The 20504-nt window shown below is 47.9% G+C and overlaps 1 protein-coding gene and 1 long non-coding RNA gene across 2 annotated transcripts in view; both read left to right on the top strand.

Annotated features, from left to right (window-relative positions):
- Positions 1–17: 17 nt before the first annotated feature.
- On the top strand, positions 18–3533 carry LOC120616062 (uncharacterized). Its single transcript, XR_005656455.1, has 2 exons — positions 18–107; positions 433–3533. It is a non-coding gene; the product is annotated as an uncharacterized LOC120616062 (long non-coding RNA).
- A 6580-nt stretch (positions 3534–10113) lies between these two features.
- Positions 10114–20504, top strand: part of LOC120616057 (MLX-interacting protein-like) — a 47566-nt gene continuing 37175 nt past the window's right edge. Inside the window, 1 exon segment of the mRNA XM_039879370.1 lies at positions 10114–10502. Coding sequence (XP_039735304.1) covers positions 10114–10502 — 389 coding nt within the window.

Here is a 20504-nt window from a genome sequence, read left to right as displayed (position 1 = left end):
GACCTGAAGTGGCCCGGTGAGAGTCGACCCTGGGATTTTTGCAGGAGCCCTTGGGAGAGCGTTCTGCTCGAGAGCTGGCTAGACTTGTTCAGTGGAGCTGCTGCAAGGTGAGGATGAAGCCAACTCAGGAGAGAGGCGAAAGATGGTGTGTGAGCTTCCTGAAGCAGCACTTGAGCACGCGGCCCCGGCCGGCCCTGAACCAGCCCTCCTGACCTCTTCAATTTTGTGACCCAGTAAATGCCCTCGATCCATAGTCGAGGTCGGTTTTCACGGGGTCTTTCCCACACCAACACCCACCCCTCTGTCCCAGGGCTTGGAGTGTCTCCCGAACAAATCCGGGAGGGGTGGTTGCTGATAGGGTAGCTCCCACTCCTCCCTGGGAGTGTCCTTCTCCTGCTCCAGACTGTTCTTTCAATGCTTCCCGGTGACCAGGACCTGGAAGTTTCAAAGCTGAGGACAAGGAAATAAACAGAGAGTAACAGGGACCCCTTCTGAAGCAGCTTCTTCTATGATCCTCAGAGCTCCAGCCCTTCAGAGCTGCATGACCTCAGGTAAGTAGCTTAACCTCTCCGGGCCCCAGTTTCCTCACCTGGAAAATGGAGAGAATAATAGTGGTCACTCGGGCTGGTGTGAGGATTAAATGATTAAGACTCGAGATGAGCCCTGGCACCTAGTAAATCTCAATACATGTCAGCTGCTATTGTTACAATTATATTTATTATCCTCAAATATGTCTGGACTCCAGAAGTCCAGCTCCTAGAAAATGAGGCAGAGGAAAAGGCAAGACTCGCTCATCCCCGGCTGCTCTGGGCTTGCCTCTGAGTGACACTCTGCTCTCTGAAGACTCATCTCATCCCAGAGTGACTGACACCCGAGTTATCCACCAGGCACGCACAGATGATCCAGGCCTCGGTCCCAGGATGAGGAGAAAACATTCCTGCCTGAGGCAAGGGTGTGAGCAAAGAAAGGGCTGGAGATTTGAGGACTTGATCAGAGCAGGGAGCTTCCGGCCCTGGGTCTCAGAGGAACAGCCCACAGGGGACTTGGTTTTCCAGTTTCTCTCCTTCCCCATTGTTCTCCTGCCACAGGCTCTTGGGGCAAAGGCCTCTGGGAGGCAAGGATCGGGATGTGGTGCCAGGCCTGTGGGTCCTGTCTTCTTCTGGGCTACCCCTGGGACACTGGTGCCCATGGCTGCACTGGCTGACTCACGGTCAACGTCTTTCTCTCTTGAGGCTTTGGAAGAAATAACAATCTGCTTTGCATCGAAGAATCTCAAGAGGCCCTTAACGCCTGCCCTTTTCTCCCTCAGGGCCCCCTCAGTCATGAGCTCACCTGACCTCCTTGCAACCCTGAGTGGTAGCTTAGGGACCCGCCTCCCCATTATACAGACAGGAAATCCGAGGCCAGGGAAGTGGCTGAACGGAGTCCTGCAGGGACTCGGTGACGGAGGCTTTGGAACCCAGCCCCTCTTCCACTAGACCAGGCAGGAGTCAGCGAATCCGGCCCGTCACCTGTTTTTGTAAATAAAGTATTATTGGAACACAGCCACGCTCACTCATTTACACACTGTCCTGGAGATACAACAGCAGAATTGAGCAGCGGCTACAGAGACTATAGGGTTTGCAAAGTCAGAAATATTTACCGTCTGACCCTCTACGGAAAAAATTTGCCAGCCCTTGCACTCTACCACACTTTCCTGTTGAAACACTGTGTAGTCGGGGAAAAAAAATAATACTAATCATGAGTTACTACGTGCCAGGCACCATGCAAGACTTTTCTAAATTTTTTTTGTCCACATGTAAAGGTGTAGTTGAGTGAGTTTTCACAGACTGAATGCACGTGCACAACTAGCCCTCGGATGTCCGTCTGCCAGTCACTACGCTCGAAGGTCGACCGCTACCCCGACTTCTCTGCGCACAGATGAATTTTGTGTTTGGGGAGTTTACATTCATGGGACCGTACCGTATGTGCTCTTTTGCGTGTGGCTTCCTTCACTCAGTGTGACGTTGATGAGATCCATCGATACCATTTCATGCCATTGGAGGCCATTTATTGTCATCGCTGGAGAATCTTCCATGGGGGAAGAGACAACTGTGTACTCACCCATCCTCCTGCTCCTGGGGGTTTGGGCTGCGTCCAGTTTCCATGGAGTATTATGAATATGCAAAGTGTCGGACATCCGTTACCTCATTTCACCCTTGCTTCAACCCTGAGAAGGGAACCGATTTGTAGCCCCATTTTAAAATGTGAAGACTGAGTTCAGAGACGCTGGTGCCCGCAAGGTGACAGGGCAGGCGGAGGAAACCCTCGGTGCAGGCGCGCTTGCTGTCCTGGCTCTCTGACTTCCTTGTTAGATTCTGGCTTGAAATCCCGCTGTGGCTACAGACTATGATCCAATTTATATGAAATTCCTAGAAAAAGCAAAATGGTGGAGACAGAAGGTAGAGCCTGGGTGGTCTGGAGGCTGAGAGCATGGATTGACTGCAGAGAGGCGGGGGAAATGAGTTTGGATTGTACACTCAAAACGGGTGAATTTTATGGGATGTAAATTATACTTCAATAAAGCTCAAAAAATTCCCAGACCCGTATGCTTCTATGTCTTCACATCTGTCCATCCCGTGCCTCAATTTCCCTTAGAGGTGTGGGGCAGGCTGTGCAAACTGTCAAGGGCTGTTCGGCTACGGAAGTCTTCCAGCTCCCCCCACAGTTAGCTGCTCCCCACCAGCGTGACCTCTCAGAGGGTCCCTCTCCCTGAAGCGCTCGGGATCCTGTTTGGCTTCGTGCTATCCGACCTGCCATCTGGCGGGGGCAGGACAGCCACGCGCTGCGGATGCCCAGGCCCCAAACTGTTTCTCCAAGTAGTCCCCAGAGATGGCCGCTCCCTTGCAGTTTCTGTGCTTGTTTATTTTCAAAGGGACGTTGCCAGACCGCCAGGCCAGCCCTGCCTTTTCATGGTTTGTTTTATGTAAGAGATTCCAGGAAGAGAGAGAGGAGGTGAAAAAACCTGAAACCAGTTCTTTTGCCAGCAATGGGCCCCAGGGTCGGAGGAATGCGCAAGGCCAGGATGTCCCCTTGCAGGACACTGGGGACCCTGACGGTATCACTGCAAATACTCGACAGTTGACGCTGGGACAATGGGACATCTCTGTGCAAAACAAATGAGCCTCAGCCCACACCTTGCACCTTACAGCAGAATTCACTCAAAATGGATCATAAACCAAAATGTAACTCTGAGAATTTTCGAGGAAAACAGAGGAGAAAGTCTTTATGACCTTGTGGTTAGGCAAAGCATTTTTTAGACATCAAAGTGCTAGCTATAAAAGAAAAAGTTGATAAATTGGACTTCATCGAAATTCCAAGCTTCTGCTCTGCTAAAGACACTGTTAAAAAAATGAAAAGACAAACCACGGATGTGCAGATGATCTCGGCAAACCACTTATCTGATAAAGGACTTGTATCTAGAATATATAAAGAACTCTCAAAACTCAGTAACGAGAGTGAACACCCCCGCGCCTTCCCCGCAAAAAAAAAAACAACTAGCAAAATATTTGCACAGACGCTTCATCAAAGAAAATACACAGAAAGCAGATAAGCACGTGAAAGATGGTGAACATCATTGGTTATTAGGGAAATGCAAACTAAAATCAACCATCGTGAGATGCCACTACACTCGTAATAGACTAGACCATACCAAGTGCTGGGGAGGACGCAGAGTGACAAGCCCTCTCCCACGTACTGGGGGGATGGGAAAATGGTACAGCCATTGGGAAGAGTTTGGCAGGTCCTTATAAAGTTCAACATAAATTTACCGTATAGCCTGGCAAATCCCACTCCTAGGTATTTACCTAAGAGAAATCTAACTGTACAGAAGGTGAACGTTTGCCAGGGCCTCATTCAGAATCACCAAAAACTGGAAACAACTGAAATGGTCTTGATCTGGTGAATGGATCGACAGCCTGTGTGGCACATTCATGAAACGAAATCCTACTCAGAAATAAAAAAGAAAGAACTATACAGATACATGCAGTCATTGAGAAGAATCTCGGATGCATTATGCTAAGCGAGAAGAAGCCAGACTCAAGGCTACTCAGTGAACGATTCCATTTATGACATGCTAGAAAGGGCAAACGGGAAGCATTCGGTGGTTGCGGGGAGCTGGAGTGGAGAGAGTTGACTACAAACGCGTGAGGGGGCATTGTGTGTGAGTGTTGGAGCTATTCCATATCGTGATTGCGGTGGTGATTACGTGACTGTGTATTTGTCAAAACTGGTGGAACTGTACACTAAAAAGAGAGAATGCTACTGTATATAATTTACACCCCAATAAAACAAAATAAAAATAATAATAGCCAACAGAGCACCACATGCTATGCGCCAGGCACTGTTTGAAGCACTTGACGTGTGTTATCTCACTCAGTCCTCAGAACAACCCTGCGAAGTAGTCATTAATTATCCTCAAATAGTGAAAGTCTTCCTTCTGTAACCCTCACCCCTCCTATGGCTGTCTTCTCTCTCCTCGCAACCACAGGAGGAAAAGTTTCCAATAACTTGTTCCACTGAGGGGCACGCCGCTAATAATGAGGCTTAGCAGGGAGTTCAAATTCAAATGCCCGCGGGAAACAGGCAGGTAATGCGAATAAGCCAAACAGGCTGGGACGATAGGGAGTGGTGGGGACTGTGGAAAGCTGGAGAGCACATGCTGTGTCCCAAGGGGATAGGCCACCTTAGCTCCAGCTGCTCCCGTGTGGAGACAGTAAGGGCCCAGTGTTGTCAGATCTTCTGATAGTTCAAGAACATCCTACCATTCTTGTGTTTATACGAAATGTCGTGATTTAAAAAGTGTTAGCAAATAGGTCAGAGACAAAAATCAGAAAATATCATAAAATTAGAGAGTTGATTCAGCAACTCCAAAATCTAATAGAACTTCCAGAAAGAGAGAATAGGAAAAAAAAAAATGAAAGGGAGAAAATAATCATTTAGAGAATAGAACAAAATATCCTTCATCTGAGGATATGAACCTTCAGGTTAAACACAGAGTTTATGAGGACCCAAGGCACATAATCATGAAATTCAGAACACCAATCATAGACGATTCCAAGGCTCCCAGAGAGAAAACAGGTTGCAGAGAAAGGATCTGGTATAAGAATGACTGAGTGTCTAAAAAGCAACAACAGAAGGCCTGATATAGTAGAGCAATACCTTTCGAATTCAGTGGGCAACTGATTTTCAAACTGTCTTTCTCTACTCAGGCAAACTATCAGTGTGCAGGTAAAATAAAATCACTTTTAGATGTGCAAAGCTTCAAAAATTCTGCTTCCTGTGACCTTTCTGAAGAGGCTACTGGAGGATATGCTCCTGTAGAACAAAGAAGTACATCAAGAAAGCAAAGACAAAAGATCCCCAAAATAGTAGATTTGAAAATGAAGTAAATTTCCAGATGATAAAGGGAGGTCCCAGGACAATAGCTAGGACAAAGCTAGGACAATAGCTAGGACAAAGGTGCTCCAGGGGAAAAAATCAAGGCTGATAGGATCTGACAGGGTTGACTCTGTGAAAATGACATTGAGAGGTATTTAACAAAGCTATTTATTGGATGGTGTGGGAAGACTTAAACCATAGATTCAATGAAAGCCAAACAAATGGGAGAATAATGAGGCAATTGTTAACTCCGGGAAAAACAAAAAAATTGGGCAACAGAGGGAAGGAAATCACGACTTGGCTGAAGAACACACAATATTCGTGGTCAAAATAATAAAAACAGTGAATGTGAATTTAGCAAAACAGGATTTAACTGTATTGGTAGAATGGGGAGGAAAGAGGTATATAAGAAAGTACAATCATTCCAACATAAGTCAATAGATGATGTCTGAAATTGATTCTAGAATACATATGATTATTATTTTTTAAATGCGGGGATAAATACTAGAAGTAATAGCTAAAGAATTTGAAAGTGGTCCTTCTATGAAGGAAGTGTTTAGGACTGAATAACCAGTTCTAGACAGGAAGTAAGGGGCATGGGTGTGTGGGGGCCAGACAGGGGATTACTATTTATTTTTTTGCTATTTTTAATTATAAGCTTTCTAACATGACTTGATTTTTAAAAACTCGATTTTATTTTTTATAAAAATCTTTACAATCATAAGTTTTAAAATTCAATTTTATGTTTATATTTTTTGCTTTACACTGTTTCTTGTGTTCTAGATCTTTCTCTTACTTGAATTTAATTTCTGTCTTGCTGGAGAACAATTTCTAGTAATACTTTCAAATGTAGCCTATGGTTGAAAAGGCTATTTAACCTTTTTTTCTTCCAAGATTTATTGAAGTATAATTTGCAAATAGTAAAATTTACCCTTTGCAGGCATACATTTCTGTGAGTTTCAAGAAGCTTGCATAATCATGTAATTGTCGCTTCAAATAGTACCCTTGTCCCTCTCTGGCAACCACTGATCTGGTTTCTGTTCCTACCATTTTGCCTTTTCCAGATGTCATATGAATGGAATCAAACACTATACAGCCTTTCAAGCTTCTTAGCATAATGCTTTTGAGCGTCATCTGTGGTATTGCATTTATAGGGATCTTTGAAATTCAAAGGAATAGTCATCATCAGTCATCAACGCGGTTCATAAAATATTTCTGGCTGACTGTTTTCTGGTCATATGATTAGATTGTACTTTTTGGCTCCCTTGTGGTTGGGTAGGGTCATGTGATTGGTTTTGGCCAATGAGTTGTAAGTACATTTCACTTCTGGGCCAGACCATTTAAATGGCAATGCAAGACGCTGTTGAGCTCTGTCTTCCGCCTACCCCAGTGATGGGCGACATTGGCAATGATGACTGCTCCATCAGCCTGAGTCCTGGAGTGACTATAACCAGCAGAGCTCATGGCCAACCTGTGATGGACAGGTAGCCAGTAGCTAGGTAGCTTGAACTAGAAGCACGGCTTTGTGGGTTTAAGCCATTGAGATTTGGGTGTGGTTTGTTATCACAGCACAGCCTGTGCTGATGCAGAGAAGGCTTGTAATTTTAGCACTGGGAAATTTTCTTTTATTGCTGCATTCATTATTTCTTCTCTCTCTCTCTCTCTCTCTCTCTCGCTTTTTCTCGCTTTCTTCTTTCTTCCTGGAACTATTAAGCAGGTGTTGGAACTTTGGGATGTATCCTTCTCCATGTCATTTAAATTCCTTTTGTCCTTTTGGCAGTTTTCTGGGAGAAATTCTCAGATTTGAGCTTACTTTAGCTCTCTTTTAGCTTACCACTGCGCTTTCCAGTTGTATTAATTTTGCTATTCAACTCAGCCTTTTTTTCTATTCATAGTTTTGTATTATATTTATTTTCCAAGACCTTGGCTTGCTTCTTTTGGGTAATGGGTTGCTGCTTAATGCATGTAGAATCTTCCGTTTTCTTTCCAGGGCTACTAATTACTTTAAAAGTCTATTTGTTCTGTTTTTGCTCTTTACTTGTTAGTTCTCAGGTGGCTTTCTTCCAGAGCACTGGCTTTCCTTAATTGTCTGCTCACTTTTGCTGGTGTGTTAAACTCTTTGGGAATTCCTACTTGCCCAATTGCCGATTTGATTACAATGCTTTTGATTTTTGGAAGGGAGATGACTGTGTTCTTGTGATTCGCTGGGTATGGGAGCTCTTTGTCCTTCATGGGAGTTGTCAGCTCCCTGGGACACTGCCCCACATGTCCCTCTGTGCGCTAACTGGCAGGAAGGGAGGTGGGGGCCATCAGTCTAGATCCTCTGCAAGTATTTCTACATTTCCCAGGAAACTGCCTCTGAGACCTCCTTCGAGTCATTGTGAGCTTGGAGCACACTCCAAATCTCACTCTTGGTGGTCTTCTGCTTCCTTCATTTTTAACTGTGATTTTCCTCAAGTCTCGTTTCTCCTAATACAATCTTTAAGAACTTATAGTGAGGATTAAACAAAGCATGTTTGTGCACAGAACATGGCCCACGAATTGCCAGTTTTTACAATCAGCCTGAAGGGGTTATCTCCTTCCAGGAAATTAATGTTTTTTTGTTTTTTTTTTAATTAAAAGAAAGTACACATCCTCCCTCATAGATGTCATTTGTGTTAAGAAAGCAAACAGAAATAAAGAGTACACTCCAAAAAAAAAAAAATTGTTTCTTTTGGAAATTAGAAATATAGACAAGCATAAAGAAGATAAACATAACCCCACCTAGAGATAACCAGACAACAGTTTTTTAACATGATGGTGCACTTTCTGACATATATACATAAATATATGAATTTAGTTTTTGAAATTGATATCAAACTACTGATAACTTTTTTAAAGTTGTTTTTCCACCCAACGATATATCACGGACTTCTTTCCATGTCCATAAATATACATTCACATCATTTAATATGTAGTATTCCATGATATGTGGGGCTATGATGTGTCCAGTGAATTCCCTCTTGTGAGACATTACATTGTTTTTGTTCACATTTTATAAATGATGCTACAATCATTATTCTTGTACACTGTCCTCAGGACAAAATTCTAGAAGTAGAATTGCTGAGGCAAACGTGGCTAGACATTTGAATCTACCCAGAAGAAAGCTGTTCAGATAAAAGAAGGCAACTCACAAGGGTGGACTGGATGTTCAGATATTTGCAGCCAGAGTTCAGAGTGGTGGTTTGGGCAAGGGAGGGGATGGATCTCAAACTCACACCAGAAGCTGCCAGTCCCTTGTAACCTATCCCTATTTGGAGACATCTCGGAAAGGAGTTAGTCCAGCCAATTTGGTGAGTTTTTCCTCCCTTCCATTCCCAACACCCTCCCCTTCAGGAGGAAGAGAGGGCACGGCCATCAGTCTCCACCCAAATCTGGAAGTGAAACTGGCTTCGGAGCAGAGCTCGTGCAGCCCTGCTCATACTAGGATGGGTGCTCTGGGCTAGGGAGCCTCACTCACCCTCTTGATGCCATGCCATCCCCAGCCTCCCCACACAGCCCCCATCCCAGATTGGCTTTGATTCCCTGAAACCTTGACAGCTTTCTAGAAGTTTTAACTATTAGATCGAACCTTGTGAAACCGCTGTTTCTGTAGGCTGAAAGTGGTTGAGTAATTGGCATTATCTAGTTACCTCTCGTCTGGTTGGTTCAATTCTTTCAATCTGTAGTACATTTATCTAGTGCTTATTCTGTGCTAGGTGCTGTGTTAAGCGCTTTGTAGTCATTTTTTAACTGTCACAACTTTCTGAGGCATAGGAATTGTTCCCCACTTGACAGAAAACAAAACTATGGCTCAGAATGTCCCCCGTCTTGGAATCGTTTAGGGACTGGTTCGCTCTCCGAACTTAGATCTTAACAAGAACTATAGCAGTCTCAGTTGTAGTTCAAGGAGCTGGTGGCTCTGCCACTTACTAACTGTGCTGCCCTAAGAACGTGTCTTAACTTGGCAAAGCCAGTTTCCACCTCTATGGATGTGAGGTCTCAGTCAGAAGCGTCCATCTTGTCTTCCCGTTGGAAAAATCTCGTCGGTATTCAGCGACTCAGTCTTCTCACCAATACAATGGGAACGACAACCACAGCGCCCAGTAACGTCAGGGATGAGCTGTTAGGACACAGTTCCCGGCCCTGCAGAAGAAAGCCGGGCTTGGGAGGGGGAAGGAGCCCCACCCCCACCCACCACGTGGAGCGCCCGCCCCGCCCGCAGCCAGGCCGCAGGGCGATTCCCCGCAGTGCGGGGCGGGGTTAGCACGGCCTGCTGGGCCAACGCCTGCCCCAGGCCACGATCCTGGCGAGTGGCACCCCTTAGCCACCCCGTTCCACAGCTCTGGGGCAGCCCGCCCGGAGGGGAGGGGGCGGCTAGGGGCGGGGCTTGGAGGCGTGGCCTCCGGCTCCCCCTATTTTTCTTTTTGTCCTCCTAGACGCGGAAAGGCTCCCCTGCGCCTTTAAGAGGCCAATGCGGGCAGCCGATTGGCCGAGACGCGCCGGTGACGTCACGCCGGGGCCGGCGCCGCGGCGGCCCCGTCCGCGCGCTCCCTCCCCCTCTCGCCCCGCTGCGCGCTCGCGGGCAGTCCGCGCGCGGGCCGGGCGGGTGTCCCCTCAGCCTCGCTCGCCCGCGTCGCCCCGGGCCCCGGGGGATGCCCCCGGCCGGGCTCCCCCATGGCCGCTGACGTCTTCATGTGCTCCCCGCGCCGGCCCAGCAGCCGGGGCCGCCCGGTGCTGCTCAAGCCCCCGGTGCCTGAGGACGACGACGACTCCGACACCGATGAGCCGTCCACCCCGGCCCGGGCCCACGCGAGCGCCGCGCCGCCGCCGCCCCGGGCCGGACCGGGCCGCGACGAGCCTCCGCGCCGCCAGCAGATCATCCACAGCGGCCACTTCATGGTGTCGTCGCCGCACCGAGAGCACCCGCCCAAGAAAGGCTACGATTTCGACACGGTCAACAAGCAGACGTGCCAGACCTACAGCTTCGGCAAGACCAGCTCCTGCCACCTGTCCATCGACGCCTCGCTCACCAAGCTCTTCGAGTGCATGAGCCTGGCCTACAGGTAGGGACCCGGCGACCCCCGGCAGGCCCCACCTGTCCAGCGGGACATCCTCCTTTGACAAAACACGCGTTGGGGGCTGGGCCGCCTGAGGAACCCCTTGACTTCACGCATTCCCTTTGGGTCTCCTTCGGGAGGGTTTTCGGGTCTGGGGTCCTCAGCGGAAGCGAGAGGGGCTGGGGTCCTGGCCTGTCCCCCTGTCAGCAGTGCTTGGGTTCTTCCGGCTTCATGTTCCCGTATCCAGGCCCTCCCTTCCAACGTCCCGAGGCCGCCGATTTTGGCAAAGAAAGAGGCGTAAATACTGTCTGCACCTTGTGTCACTCGACTGTATCCACCTCTTCGCCTGAACGCTTTGTGTTGCCAGCAATATCGAGTCGTGGTTGAGACCACCTGTCCAGGAGTGGGTTAAGCTGGCTTCCAGCCTTTAATGGTTGTGTAAGATCTCCCGGCCCGGTTTCCTCCTTTCTGAAGAGGGGATGACAGTCGGATCTGCCTCCACGGGCTGTGGTGGGGATGGAAGGAGATAGATAAAGTGCTTCTTATTCCCGTGTCTGGCGCAGAGCTAGATGCTCCATAAATGTCAGCTCCTTTTTTCTGTTCTCCCAGCAGAGGAAGGCTGGGTCTCCTCACACCCCCTTCATTGGGAAGCCCTCTCCCAACTTGCGGAGTGGGGGTGGGGGTGAGGGGGGCGGGCTGGGTGTCTCCTAGGAAGACTTCTGGGGCCACAGCCGTTGGAAGTGCAGTCTGTCCTCCTGGCAAGTTGGAGGCTTCTCCGTCTGGCCCTGAAACGTTATATGGGGATGTCAGTGCTTAGGGCAGGCATCCCAGGCACCATCCTGACGGGTTCCGCTGTGGGCGAGGTCTCTTTCCAAGTCGCAGAAGTACCTGGCCCTCACGGCTTAAAACACCTTTCCACTCTCTGCCTTCCTCAGTGTGTGTTCGGTATTTGCTTCAGGTACCTTCTGCCTCAGCAGAACTTTTTGGGACCAGCTGCAGTGCAGAGCAGACCCAGCTCATGATAGGATCTCTGCTAAGTGGGAGTTATTGCTTTAGTAGCTGGACTGTCTTAGGTCTACTCTGCAGGCAGCACAGGAAAAGTTTCCTAGGAGATTCTAGAAACTGTAAAGAAGAGTAGGAACATTCCTCCCCTCCCCCTCCCGCTTTCCCACATTTTTTTTTGGAGAGCCGTGAGCCCGGAATATATCCAAGTTAAAACATTACACATTTACCTGAAGTTAAAACTCTAGATACACAGCACCGGGTGACATTTACCTCCTGTGGAATAAATGATTAGTCAACTTGTTCCTTTGTTATGTTCTTGAAATGCCCCCACCCTCCCATTTCCTCTCTCGAAGCTTTCCTTAATGGTTTGTTTGCCGGCGGGATGCAGGAGGGGTTACCCGTTGGCTTCCCCCCAGCCCCCTGTGGTCCAGGGTCCGGCTGTGCTCAGCTTCTCTGGCCTTGGTGCTTGGAGCTGCCACTGAGCCTGTGAAGATGTTCTGTTCTTTTTCTTTTCTTCTTTTCCTTTTTTTTTTTTTTTTTTAATTTAAAACCAGTGGTATTGAGATTGCAGCCCCCTACCTTCTTTTAGCCCTGCTAACTCCATCTCAAATTTTAAGCACTTTCATTGGAATCAAACCCACCTAGAATGTAGCATATGCTCCAGTGTGAGAGAGCCCTTTCACACAAAACTAGAGGTGAAAGACAGGAATGTGTTTTATTAAGAGAACTTAATCCTCTTCTTTATTTTAATATAAACTCCTCCATGTACAGGGAGAGAATGGATGACTGAGTAGCAGGAGGCATGGGTTAGAAAGCTCTCGCCTAAGCTCTGCTAAAGGAAAAATAAACCCTTTGCCTTCAGTTTGGATAACCTAAAGGCATATTAAATAACACCAAGGAATTTTAGTAATGGCATTTTCCCCCCCACTTCTTTCAAAAATACTTTGGCATTGGCCGTTTCTCAAATAACTGTCTTCGTTGCAAAATGTACCCTTAGTTTGGTTGGAGGCTTACCTTGCTCTCCAGCACCTCCCGCCCCCTGCGTGCACCCGTCCTGGCCACTACAGGCCCCCGGTGGATAGATATCTGCCTCGCGATTTCTCATGAAGATGCTCTTTGTCTCTCTGTGTGAAGCTGGTTTGGACAGCCCTCGAGTCGAGCTGGCAGTGTGGAACTTTGGTACAGATTGACAGAGGAATGACTCAAAACCAGTTTTCTGGGCTGGAGCCTCTGGCACAGAAAGCACGAGAACCGAAGGGAGTTTCTGACCTCAGCTGTCCCATCGTGACCACTGGCTGTAGAGAAGTAGGGTTGCGATGGGGGGCAGCGAGGGAAGTCTTAACTTCTGACTTCCCTCCGGGCGGGGTCTGAGCCTTCACCACTGTTTCAGGCTTTCTCCTCCTTGGCCGAGGGAAGGCCAGCTGGGCCTCCTCTTATGTGTGACTGTTTCTGGCCTGGGCTTTCTAACTTCGACTTCCTGTCTGTCCCCTGGCCTCTTAGTTCTAGCTGCCTTACTCTCCCTGGTACACCCTGTGCTTTTTTTTGGTTTGGTTTCCTGTTAGCTGCTGCCTCTCAGCTGTTTCCAGATGAGGCTCAACAGCTCTCTGGGGGAGGAACCAAGTGCAAGGGAAGTTGCGGTCATTTTTTCCCTGGTCCTGTGAAGTGGTATAGGGATCCGAATGTCATCTGTCCCCGAACATGCCAAGTCCTGGACTCCCGAGGGGTCTTTGGCAAGACCCGACTTTGGGTGAGGTCATAGGGCATTTGAGGAATCGGGACCGTGTGAGTGGCCGGCGGCCCGCCCGGGTAAGTAACAGTGCCGATGGTATTCCGGCGTCATGCAGCTGCCTCAAAACCCATGGCCTTCCCTCTCTGTGGTGCCAAGTACCCCTCTCGCAGAACATCCTGTTTGGTCCGGCAACGTGTGCTTAATGATTGGGACGTTTTGGAGAAGAAAGAAATCTCCTTTTCCCAAGGCGAAATTTAGATGCTAGAAGCTTACGTTTTCTGAGCGTTTCTGTCTACCACTGTAAAATGGGGAGGATAAAACTTCCCTGCAGGGTGAGCAGGAGGATTAACTGAGATCACGTCTGTGAGTGTGTCTAGTACCTGGCAAATAAGAGGCAAGAGGAGGTATGACAGGCGGAATCCAACTCCGCATCCTCGTTCAGCTGCCATTTATTAGGGGTCCAGGTTTCTCATCGGTGAACCTAAGGAAAGATCTGACTGGGGTCTTTTAGTGTGACTTTCAAATGTCTGCTTGACAAATACTAAATAGACACATTCTTGGTTTGCCTGTACTTTCGAAGGCGCCACAATGGAGCTGTGTACTCCAGAACATAGTTCATGGTTCTTGCCCTCTTAGCGTTTTAAGGAATGTCACACATGTAAATCACCCACACGGATTCTGAACACATCTAGTGTATAGTTTTCTGCGGCTGGTTTGGTTTCACTTCCCTACCTTTTTCTGTACCTCTTTAATAGGGAGCCTAGGTGTGAATGCCTGGCGAGGTGAGCGATTGTCTTCTTATATTTAGAGATAAGCAGTAGCTTTCTGCACAGTGGGTTTCTACTGAACTGGAGATTCAAGGAGACCTTTTAATTCGGGCCTGTAAGATAGCCTTTGGATCCAGGTTTCTAGACTGTGGCCCTGTCTACGTGTGCCCTGTACAGTAACCCGCTGTTCCTGACCCAAGGCAGGAGTCTGCCAGACCTAAGGAATGGCAGGGATTGACGGTGCAGAGCACTGTGCCCTCCACGTTTTAAGTTTTCGGTAGAGGAACTTTCTAATGCGAGGCCTGGGAACTAGTCGTAGGTGGGAACCATTCACACAAGGACTAAATTAGTGTTGTTCTTCCGCATCCATGCCAAAGACAAGCAGTTTTTCTTTTCTTGTGCTTTCTTCAGTCCTTAATCATGTAGAATGTCCTTAAAGGGCTCACACTGAGATGGCGGCGAGGGCCACAGGCGAGAAAGACAGGCTCTGTCCTCGAGGAGCTCACAAACGGGGTGGAGGACAGACGGTCAGACAGTTGTAGAATGATTAGCAAGGGCTGTGCTAAAAAACTGGAGCCGGGCCTGTGGCAGTACTGAGGAAGGGGCTGAAACCAACAGAGTGAGAGTAGAGAAGAGAGAGGGAGGGAGTGGAGTGGAGGGAGGGAGTGATAGGAGGTAGAGAGAGAGAGAGACATGGGAGAGAGAGAGAGAAGAGAGAGAGATCCAGAGAGAGAGACAGAGAGAGAGAGAGGGTGGAGAGACAGTAGGACAGAGAGAGGTGGCAGAGAGAGAGAGAGAGAGAGTGAGAGACAGAGAGAGAGAGACAGAGGAGAGAGAGACAGAGAGAGAGAGAGACAGAGAGAGGAGAGGAGAGAGAGAGAGAGAGACAGAGAGAGAGAGAGGCAGAGAGAGAGAGACAGAGAGGAGAGAGAGAGAGAGAGAGAGAGAGAGAGAGAGATAGTTTGTTTATTTGCTAGGGCAGGAGAAGAGAAGAGAATTCATACTTACTAAGCAGCTACTTTGTCCTAGATTCTCTTTACATTACCGAAAGCAATTTTTACAGTAACTCTCTCAGGTAGGTGATAGTAAAGTTCTTACTTTTCACATTAAAAAAAGGTAAGAAAATCTGAGCTTAAAAGTTCATTTGACCTGTCACCGAGAGGTTAGGCAACTTGTCCAAGACTGTCTGGAGCTGCAAAGTCACTTCTCTTATCTGCTCACAAAAGCCCGCGATTTTGTGAGAGGAGGTGAAAGTGCCAGGTCCTGCACTGCCCTGGGGCTGCTCCGGCCTTCCCTGCCCCCCCACCCCACCGCTCAAGCCCCACCTTCCTGAGCACTGGGTGCCCTAGTAAACCTTCCCAAAGAGAGTGAACACTGCGATCCCCTGTAAGTCCACGACCCTTACTGACCCGCCTGTACCCTTACGTAAACCTGACCTACCAGGATTCCTGCCGTCTTCACCTTTGATTTTCCCACAGAACCGAACCGTTTCTGGCGCATACTGGATGATCAAAAATATATATGGAGTTGAAAAGGGCTCACCGCTGGTGAACCTGGTTTATCTTGAGTTGCACGAAGACAAACAGTCTCTCCTTGGAGCAGTGCTTTAAGGGATGTTGGTGGAAAGCGGAACAACAGGCTCCGAGCTTTTGCTAGCTGGTGTTTGTATTGTGGCCCATGTGGCCTCGTGTGGTAGGTAGATTAATCCCGCCCCTCAAAGACATCTAGATCCTAATCCCCAGAACCTGTGAGTATATGAGGTTACTGGCAAAGAGGTATTGAAGTTGTTAATCAGCTGCCTTTAAATGGGGAGATGATTTTGGATTATCTGGGTGGGCCCAGTGTAATTTCAAGGGTCCTTAAAAGTAGAAGAAGTCAAAAGAGAGAACCAGAGAGAGCAGTGGGAGAACTCGGTCTAACGTTGCTGACCTTGAAGCTGGAGGAAGAGGCCGCAAGCCGAGGAATGTGGGCCACCTCTAGAAGCTGGAAAAGGCGAGGAACAGATTCTCCCTTAGCTCTTCAGCAGGAACGCAGCCCCGCTGACATCTTGATTTTAGCCAGTGAGACCCATTTCAGACTTTTCGCCTCCAGGACTACAAGATAATAAACATATAGCGTTCTAAGCCATTTTGTTGTCATTTGTTATAGCAGCAATAGGAAACTAATACAGGCTGGTTTCAGAAGTTTTTGAGGTAATGTTTTTAAGCACATAACCCAAGTGTAACCCGAGACTTGTCTCTTTCTCTACCACAACAGGGCACAGCATCCCGCCTGGAGTTCTAGCAAGTTCCGCCGAGTGTATCAGGCACTAGTTCGGGGGGTTTCGCGATCAGAGGACCCTCATAGTAAAAAGAAAAGTCCGTAAAGTGAACCTTATCCTTGCTCCCAGTACGATTCCTAGAGTAGGTATTGTAGGAAGTTAATTTTACTGATTTTTAAGGATTCATATATGGCCGACGAAAAATTCAGTGTGAGCTCCCGTTCCCTGGAATTTACTTTTTGGATATAATATAATGTTTGCAGTCCAGACAGCAAATAGCTTAGGTAATATTTTCCGTCTTTTGTTGGAATTCTGTTTATAGTTGAAATTCCAGGCCATAGGACTTGTGTTTCAGTCAGAGTTCTTTGGCTGCATGTGTCGGGGACCTCCTTGCACTAGCCCACGTAATGGGGGTTTACTGGAAGCATCAGGAAGGGTGCCGACATCCCATAATTTCAGGATTCCTAGAACGGCCTGACTTCGGTAAAAGTGCAGCCGGGTTCCAGGCAGCTCTGGGTCCTCGGCAGGGGGAGTTTGCCTCTCCTTACCGGAACGCTGCCTTGAGGCCACTGGGCTCCTCTCTCAGCCTCCGCTTCTCCCGCGGTCTCCTGCTGCCAGCTGGCTCTTTCACCTGTGGTCCTGTTCTTTGCTTCAAAGCTTCTGTCTATGGGAGCTTTTGCTTCGGCCTGGCTAGAGCCTGCCCGTGGCCTGTGTTTCACATACAGACCTTGCTGAGAGCTTCCTGTTACCATCAGCCCTCTTTGCCAGGCGCCTAATTAAATTAGCCTCATAGCCTCCTGTTCAGATGTTTGAGAGGGAGACGAGCTGGCCCGTCTGTCTCTGAGCAGAACCTCATCAACCACAGTGTGCATCCGGCCGTGGTCTTTGGACCGGCCGCCTTCAGCACAGGTGCTCCTTCCTTCCAGAAGTATTAATCAGGCCTCTGCTGTGTGCCGGGCGCTGCTCTAGCCCTTGGGGATACAGTAGTGAACAGGGGGGAGTCACCTCCCCTCACGGAGATTACGTTCTAGTCGGAGAATCAGTAAGCAAGTCAGATTTCTATTGTCTGTGCAGTGAAGGATATAAAGCAGGAGAGAAGATGGCGAGGGATGGGGATGGGGGTGGGCAGATACTGTATCTCTGCCGGTCAGGGAAGTCCTCTGAGGAGGTGACATTTCAGGTTGAACTGAAACCTGAGTGGCTAGTCATTCCAGGAGGTAAAAGAGCCCAAGGCAAAGGCCCGAGGAAGAATGAACTTGGCACTGGCCTGGGGCTAGAAGGAAAGCCAGCAAAGCATAGCTGGAATATTGAGGACCGGAGTGAGTGGTCGGGAAGACTGAAGAGGGCAGGGGCCTTGCTGGCCATGGTGAGAAGTGAGGAAATTGTGCTCATCGCACTGGGGAAAATGGCTCGTTGAGGCTGCTCTGTGGAGACTAGTCGATAGGAGGCCAAGAACGGAAGCTCGGGGACCACTTGGGGCAGTGATTCAGGTGGGTTTTGAACTTGCTGATGGATTGGACATGCGGGATGAAAGAAAAAGAGGAATTAACAATGACCGAGGTTTTGGCCTGAGCCCCGGGGGCCCTTACTGAAAACAGGAAGCAGGGAAGTCTGTTGCACCGAGGACAGCTCTGTTCTGCGCACTGAACTTGGCTTCTGTGGGCCACCCTGACAGCTGGAGCTGTGGGTGGGCCAGCTTTCTTGAAAAGCGGCTGTGTAGGGGCACCACTGTTGCCCAGTGAGGTCCTCACAGCCAGAGCAGTTCTCCACTTAGCTCCGACCAGTCCAGGTGCCCTGGATTCTTCCAACCATGCTGCTCCATGCCCCTCTATCTCTCCCGTGTCCCCCCGCCCCCACCCCCAACCTCTTCTGTGCCTCATGGAGGGGCCGACTGGGGATGAGAGGTTTTGGAGTTTCAAGTTGATATTCAGAATGTAGTCTTTTTCTGGCGAAATATATACTGTGATATATTCCGAGTGATATTTTTTACTCACTTGGGTCTGGCTGTGGTGGAGAAATACCGCCTGGTCTTGAATGCCCTAAAAAAGACTTCTCTAAATCTAGCGTTCTTAACAAATTTAGGGTTGGACTGTATCATCGGAAAAATCTTCTAGAAGGAGGCAGTGTAGAAGAGGTATTTTGGTAACTCCAGAAGGGTGTCCAAGATCTAGAAAAATAATTCCAGAAACAGAATTCCTTGTCGTTAGCTTTTGAGTCTCGAAAGTGAACATAAAGAGTCCGACGGAGTAACAGTAAAGAGTTAAGCCAAGGGGGCGCGTCGTGAGGGGCCGGCAGAGGAGCCACTGGGAGGAGGGGGTGGGGTTTGAGTTGGGCTGGACAGGGGAGACCATGGGGATTTTAGCCACAGGATTTCACTGTTGAGGACTGTTCCCCAGGTAGGAGGATCGTTTGGAAAGCTGGTTAGGGTCCCTTCCCTCTGCGGTTAGCGGGCATGAGGAAGAAAGTGGCTTCTTTTGGTCAGTCACCATGAGACAAACTCTGTCATCAAAGCAAAAATACAGCTTCTTACGAGAAAGTAGGGGCATTAACTTAGTTTCCAGATATTTACCCAATATTCTAGGGTAAAAAAAAGAACCTAAAGAATCTCTTCATGTGTCTGCTTACAAATGGACTACCTTGTCTTAGGGGACTCACCCAGATAGCTTGATATTGAGCTTTAGAGAAAGTTAATTTATAAATCCCTTTATTTAAATGAAACACTTGCAGCGAATTCTTAAAACAATGTATGGTTATATTAGTTTACTGTTTTAAACAACTGTTTTCTAGTAGCAGGGTCTTTTAAATTGCCTCCTTTGTTCTTTAAATTATTAAGCAGGTCTTCTACCTAGGAGCAGGGCAATTTTACCCACTTGAACAGACAAATTGTTGTTTTTTAGCAACTTTATGGAGGTGTAATTTATATACTATAAGTGCACTCATTTTAAGCGTGCAGTTCATTGAGTTTTTCCTTGTGCATTCAGTGCTCACAATCTGACCTTAGAACTGGATTCCGTTGCCCCGCTAGGATCCTGTCGGTCGCCCCGCTGGGATCCCACGTGCCCATTTGTGTCTAATCCCGATTCCCACCCAGCCCCAGACAGCCACCGATCTACTGTTTTTGTCTATGGATTTGCCTTTTCTAGACATTTCACATACATGCACTCATTCTGTATGTGGCCTTTATGTCTAGTTTTTTCCACTTAGCGTAATGTTTTCAGGGTTCACCCACGTTGAAGTACATATCAGTATTTTATTCCTTTTTATTGCCAGATAGGATCTCATTGTATTAATATGCCACACTTCGTTTATCCACTCATCGACAGACGTGTTTTTGAGGGAAACCTTGTACCTTCTTTATTTGGGTGTTGACTTCCCATTTCCTGTAGCAGAGTTCTGTCGCAGATTTAGATAGGGACTTCCTTACGAGGTGCGACCGGGACGTGGCGGTGAACGTGGCGGAACGATCATTGGGCTGGATGACACCGCACCGTGGAGCCGCTGGTTGAGAACACATCACTCAGCGCCTCTAAGTCGTCGTGTTCTTAACTAAAAAAAAAAAAAAGCTGGGGACAAAGGAGTTCAACTAGAATCATGGGTACTCACCTTAGTTTTCTTCTACGGACCTTATGTTTGTAGAGATATTGCCTTAGAAACAAATCGCATCAGGCAATAAGAAGGAACAAACTGCTGGTGTGTGCATGAACACGGATGAGTCTCAGAGACACGCTGAATGAAATAAGCCCGATTTCCACTCATGTGGCGTTCTAGAGCAGGCGCACCAGGACGCGCCTCTGAGGGAGGCTGGAGAGTGGGCTGACTGGGGAGCGACTAGGGAGAATTTTCTAGGATGATGGTAGTCTTGATAGGGGATTTGTCAGAACTCTTCAAATTGAATGATTACACTTAAGATATATGCATTTTATTGTATGTGAATCTTACCAGAAACTGAAAGAACCAATTGTGACAAATACTGAACTCTGGTCAATGTTATGCGTGCTGACATGTTAGGGGTGAAGTGTACTCATGTCTTTGTCTTACTTTGAAATGCTTAAAAATGGTGGCTCTTACACTCTTTGCTCTTAGGACCCCTTTGTGCTTTTCAATATTGAGAACCCCAAAGAGCTTTCGTTTTGTGCATTTTATCTATTGATATTTACTGTGTTAGGAATGAAAACAGAAAACTTTAAAATATTAAAGCGTTTAAAAAATAGCAAACCCATTACATGTTAACATAAATTACGTTTTTT

The sequence above is a fragment of the Pteropus medius genome, unplaced genomic scaffold (assembly GCF_902729225.1).
Source record: "Pteropus medius unplaced genomic scaffold, Ma_sr-lr_union100, whole genome shotgun sequence".
In the NCBI taxonomy this organism is placed as follows: domain Eukaryota; kingdom Metazoa; phylum Chordata; class Mammalia; order Chiroptera; family Pteropodidae; genus Pteropus; species Pteropus medius.
The sequence above is the reverse complement of the archived record's forward strand: the minus strand, read 5'-3'. Positions and strand labels throughout refer to the sequence as shown.